Consider the following 5,918-nt stretch of genomic DNA (forward strand, 5'->3'; position numbering starts at 1 on the left):
ATCTTGGACAATATCTGATGATCGACTCTTTTAAATGAAACCAGAGAGCGTTGACAGAGAGGAGAAGGCAGAAATGACTCAGCCTGGAACTGAAAATATAGATGGAGGACAACAGAGCTGCTTCATGGAAGAAGAACCTCAGCTTAGCCTGTTAGCTTTAGAATTAGTCCCAACGCTATCACCATGTATATATATTAGCTCAGCGCTACACATTTTCCTCTCATCACTGAGGTCCTCCATCCACATGACAGAGAGGGGAATGCAAAAATGGCTCAGCCTGCAACTGAAAATATGGATGGAGGACCTCAGTTTGGTTTGTTGCTCTAGCGCTGAGCTAAGTGTTGGAGCTAAAGCTAATGCTAATAGGCTAAGCTGAGGTTCTTCTTCCATGAAGCAGCTCTGTTGTCCTCCATCTATATCTTCAGTTCCAGGCTGAGTCATTTCTACCTTCTCCTCTCTGTCAACGCTCTCTGTTTTCATGATCGTCAGATATTGTCCAAGATTAACCTTCAGGGTGGATATAGCTCGCTCACACCGAGGACCTATCCAGGTCATCATTTACCCAGAATGCTTTGTGTGTAAATAAAATGGCTCCGTCCGTGTTAAAATATATTTTTAAAAATTTACAAAACTAAACAGCCTACAGTATTTTTACAGTCTTTATTTTACTGTTAAAATAAATGTTTATCAAATAAAGTCTAATGTTACAACTAATCATAAATCCCTTTAAGAACAATTGTTGAATTCAAAGTTAAACATGTCAACATTTCTTTTTTACATTTCCCAAATGGTAAAAGTAAAAATCTACATGATTTTCTCATTATAACTTCTTAAGAAAAAATAAATAAATCCTGACACGTTAAACAAATGGGTGTTTCCACTTGTTGATGATGTAGAAATGTGCAGGCTCCATTGTATTTCCATGTGGAAAATGAGCAAGCATGAAGTGACGGCCCTCACTGCCTCCTTCAGTTCTCGGCCTCGAGCAGCGAGAGGCGTCCAAATTAGATTGGGAGGAACACAAGTGGGCTAATTTGTGTTTTTCCCTCAAATTCACGAGGCAATTTCCTCTGTTGAAAAAGCCTCGTTGACAAAGACATTTTCTCCTCTACTCCATCGTTCATCCACAGGCCAGGGGAGGGGGGGATTTTGGCTTTGGCAACAGGTTGCTTGTTTGGAGCCTGCGAATCTTCAATCAAAACTGATTAAATTATCTGTGTTAACAAAGAACTCCTGCTTTGAAAAAAATGATTTGGATTTGGAAAACGATTTGTGTCTAAATTTATTAGTTTTTACTTTTTCCTCAACATTCCTCAGAAACAGCTTTCCCTTTTCTGCACAATGAAGCCTTTTCACCATCAGAGATCGTACGCCTCGGCTCGAGACAAGAAGCAACTGTTAACACACAATCCAGCGCACACACACACACACCAGGTTATATGAGCAAAACATGCCTTTTTAAGCATAAAGAGCAAGGCATTATGGTGCGTTTGAACACAGAAAGATGTATTTGAAGCTCTGAAAGCAGCAGTTGTAACAGGATTTGCCACAAAGTGTGCACGCACGTGTTCAGGTYACAGTGTTTTTTTGTGTGGGAGTGTTATGACTGGTGTAGATGTTCCTGCAGACTTACACTTAATCTAATTATACAGATTTTAACAATCTAATCAGAAATCAGTCTATTTGAAGGAGTAGTTAGGGTGAGTTTAGTTTAGGATAGGAGCTGGAAAGCTCAAAACGATATAAAAACCTACCTATATTCCCAGTTACTTGTTTTCTCTCTTTACAATTTATACTGGACAACAAATACTCCTCATCCAAAACTCAGAAAAGAGCAAACATTTGAAACCAAAAAGGCTTTTTTTTTGTATCTATGTCTGTTTCTGTTTTCACGCTATCTGAGATCCGTCTTTCCGGGCTCCACAGAATTCCATCCCAGATAAAGGACCCGACCTTTGACCCCTCTGATGGTTCGGCTGCAGGTCAGCGCAAGTCTGCTCCTGTCACTCAGCTCGGATGAGGCCAACGCAGAGAAGGGCAGAAGGGTGTGTGTGAACGTGTACGTGGTTGTAAAAGAAGGAACGAGGGGGGAGGGTTGTAGTAGAACTAAGAAAAAGACAAGTGTGTGTGTGTGTGTGTGTGTGTGTGTGGTGGAGGAGCTTTGAGAAGCTTTTGAGACAGGACAATGGGTCTGTGAGTCACATGTGAGCGTTTCTGCATGAGAAGGCTCAAATACTTGTGTGGAAAAGTGTTGCAATCTGGTTAAAAATGGCTGGTTACTCATAGCATTATGTCAGACTGCTGCCCTAAATATGTGAGCACTTTGATGCCAGAATCCAGTCTGTGGGCTGTGCCACACTGATGCACACAACACATGAAAGAAGACTATTAAAGAGACTGTTCAGATTTTATCTGTTTAGTATGAGGCTGAGAGAAATTCGTTTTTTAGTATTAGTAAGTCAGCTAATAAAAAAGGTAAAAGTTTGATTTGAAAAAAAAAAGAAGTGGCAGAGTGGGTATACTGTAAATGCTGAAATATTTCACAGGTTAAAACTGAGGTTGCACAAAGATCAAATTGAGTTCTTTTGACTGGTCAGGACTGAGGTCACTAAGAAGACCTCAACTCTCTGTTGGTTTACATTAATCCACAGTTTATCTCCAAAGTCCAAACTCAGATTTGGGATTGACACCACCCCCAAATTTAACCATTTTCAAGTTGCAAATCAGAAAATCAACAGGATATGCCAATTTTTGTTTAACTAGCTGAACTGACAAGCTGATAACACAATTCTATGCATTCACTGTTCAACTCCTGTAATGTCAAACAAATGTCTCACTCAGACTATTAAAAACATATTAAAAATTATTTACACTATAGTTTTGTTAGCAAAAAACAAAATCGTTATCAAACCTTTTGTAAAACTTAGAAAGTTTCCGTTAACGTTTAGAACTGGATTAATAATTCTCGCCTTTACCTCCTTGTAGTCATCGCTGACATCGAGGATGGACGCTTGCTTGATGACATCATCGACACCATCACATCCATCCATTTTATCCAARGCCTCCCTCATCCTGTCTCTCTTGCTTCAGCCTGTTTCCTCTCTTTCCCCACCCACCTCGCAGGTTCTGGTCAGGTTTGTTTGGACGGACTCGTGAGGTTGAGCCCAGCGAGTCAAAATGCGTTACAATCTACCRCAGTTGAACCCTGCCATCATCTTAGACTGAAGCCTTCTCCTCTGTTGTTTTCTCTAACATGATGTGGCATCGTTCTTCTTTCCCTACACTTTGACTCCACTGTCTCCCTCTGACTCTGCTGTCGTCCTTCCTGCCTCTCCCACAGGACTGGCAGAGCCTAATGGTCAGAGGTAAGGCCGTGTCGGACCCTCCCTACCTTCCACCCTCTCTATCAGGGTGGCCTCTTGCAGTTCAGGGAGAATATGAGAGGAGGGAGAAACTCAACAGTACGGTATTTATTCCCCCTGGTTTTCACGCCCTGATGTGAGGAGAGCAGCTGCTCACCACCCGAGTGGAAGAGAGACGCCTCACCGGTGGGATACAGATTTCCACAAAGTCTGTGTTTACCATAGAGCCTGTGTGTTTGCACTCTGTTGTGTCTTTACACACAGGACTCCCAAGTCTGGTATTTTTTTTTTTGCCAAAGAGGGAAATAACAATTGCAAATGAGCTTCTATATTTGAGACAAAATGAATGTGAAATTGTGCAGTGGCACATAACAGAGGACTCGGTGTTCTCCCTTCCTGCCAAGGTAAAAAATAGGGTCTCGTTTGGACTCCAAAGCCAACAGCCCCAGCCAGCTAAATAAACCCTGACAGAGCACAATGGACCATTAGTCTGGCACACAAACGCACACCGTCACTCATTCGCTCACTCACACACGCAGGGATTGCTCGTGCTCTGTATCAGTGACTTATATTTTCAATCTGAGCTCTCCGCGGTGTGTAATGATCTCATCTTTGCGAGACGTTATCGACCTGTGACTCATATATTTGTCATAGCCGCCCAGACAGAAAATGATATCCACATATGGCTGGAGATACACACAGCAGACCAGCACAACTTCACACTAACACACACACACACACGCATACACTGTCCACTGGTTACACAGATAAATGACACGTATGACAAGCAATTGGAAAACCATTATCAAGGTGAGGTGAAAAATAAAGTCGTATTTCATATTCACCCAAACAAGACACCAGACAGTCTCAAGTGTCTCAAGTCATTTTTCATTTGTTTATATTTTTCTTCCAAAAAGGTTATTTTTTTTAATACTGGCTTTTTGAAAGAGGTCAAAAGCCTCCTAAACGCGAAGGATGAGCTTCTGTTGCATCAAAACACAACTCCTAACCGACAAAAAGTCTGTCAAAACATTTTATGTATGTGAATTTTTGCATGTATTTGTTTAATTAGCACCCCTGGTTGTTTGGTTTTATTATATAAGTGTTGTCTGTATACGTTTATTGTAAACTTGTAGTGAGTTTAATAAAGTTTCTTTTAAAAAATAAGGAAGCAGCTAGCCAAAGACAAAAAGGTGAAAGCGCTATGAGAAAATAATGACAAAGATGGAAGAGAGCAGCAAATCAGACTGATAAACATGGTCTGATCTAACTATAAAAACCAGTGCAGCTCTGAACACGTCACATTAAACATTAATTTGATTGAGATTTTACTCCTGTTACATCAAAAAAACAGCAGCATTCACACTTACGGAAACATTCTGACTGYAGCAGTTTTTCCTGCACCTGCCTAAAAACTTATGCACAACACTCGTAAAGCAGAGGCTTGCTGTTWAGGAGAGCGGCCTGGGTGGGGTCGAGGCAGCCTCACACACTCTGCTTCATTACTGAGGCTGACTTCATGCTGGAGGTGAAGTCACTGCTGATTTTAAAGGAGGGTTTAGAAGAAAGGTTTACCTCTGTGRACAACGAGGAATCTGCAAACACACATTCTGATGTACGATTACAGCCCGATGGGAGGGCCGAGCGGATGATTTCAGATGCATATTTAAGACAAACGCACACGAGGTGATTCTYGGTGATGGCATGACTGTTGGGTCAGCTGAGAGGGCGAGGACTAAAGTAAAACACACACACACAGAACAGCTTATTGTTCCAAGCGAACAGAGGGTGACTGTGGGAAAGGGTTCCTGGCACCTCCTGTAAGCCTCAGATCCAAGGCCCATGGCGCTGTGTGAGTTCAAGCACTGGTGCACAGCTATCTCTGTGAGGACCAGGCTAAAACTCAGACCTTGAGAATGAGAAACATCTTTGGACTTCTCAAGACGGGTTGAAGATAAGAACGTAGCCAAGCGTGTGGGAGCGTAAAAAGTTACCAGCAAAGTTAATCCCACCTGCTCCGAGTTTGCCTTCAAATATCTGCACAGGTGCTGAATGTTTGTGCGATAACGCATCACAAACACTGACGTATAAAAGTAACAGCAGAGATGCTCATCTGGTCTTGTTTTAGTGAGGAGGAGGAGAAAAAATGTAGCTGCTACCACAGCAACCTGGCAAGAATTTCTCCATGACGGCGCTCTGTGACTCAAACAAATTGGGCTGTAAAAGGAGTGCGGGGCAACCCATCGGGAAGTCCACCAGCTCATACAGAGGCCAGTGTTTGAGGGGGGCTTTGACTAATTGTGTCATATTGTCTTCAAAATAGAAGAGATGTCCTGCACAGGAAAGATGGGCAACAAGAACCATCATCACTGTACAATAAAAGCTAAATCTCTAAAAGTTGCAAATAGTGGCAAAATGCTTGTCTTAGATGAGTGATGGGCAGCTTAAATGGCGGACGGGGCCCACAATGTTTTGTTTTGACTTATGGGCAACATTGCACTGCACTTACCCAAATGTAAAATGGCCATCTAAAATATTTTTACATCTATATATATA

General features: G+C 42.0%; 1 protein-coding gene across 4 annotated transcripts in view; it reads right to left on the bottom strand.

Annotated features, from left to right (window-relative positions):
* The window catches only part of schip1 (schwannomin interacting protein 1), a 172,494-nt gene that overhangs the window by 13,513 nt on the left and 153,063 nt on the right, over positions 1 to 5,918 (bottom strand). The window contains exon 1 of one of the 4 annotated variants that reach the window (XM_014011077.1): positions 2,976 to 3,403. The exons of the other annotated variants lie outside the window; for them this stretch is intronic. Coding sequence (XP_013866531.1) covers positions 2,976 to 3,071 — 96 coding nt within the window. The 5' untranslated portion in view covers positions 3,072 to 3,403. Of the gene's footprint in view, positions 1 to 2,975; positions 3,404 to 5,918 lie in introns of those variants that run through there. 4 annotated transcript variants of the gene reach the window in all.

This window comes from Austrofundulus limnaeus, unplaced genomic scaffold (genome assembly GCF_001266775.1).
Source record: "Austrofundulus limnaeus strain Quisiro unplaced genomic scaffold, Austrofundulus_limnaeus-1.0 Scaffold76, whole genome shotgun sequence".
Taxonomy (NCBI): Eukaryota; Metazoa; Chordata; class Actinopteri; order Cyprinodontiformes; family Rivulidae; genus Austrofundulus; species Austrofundulus limnaeus.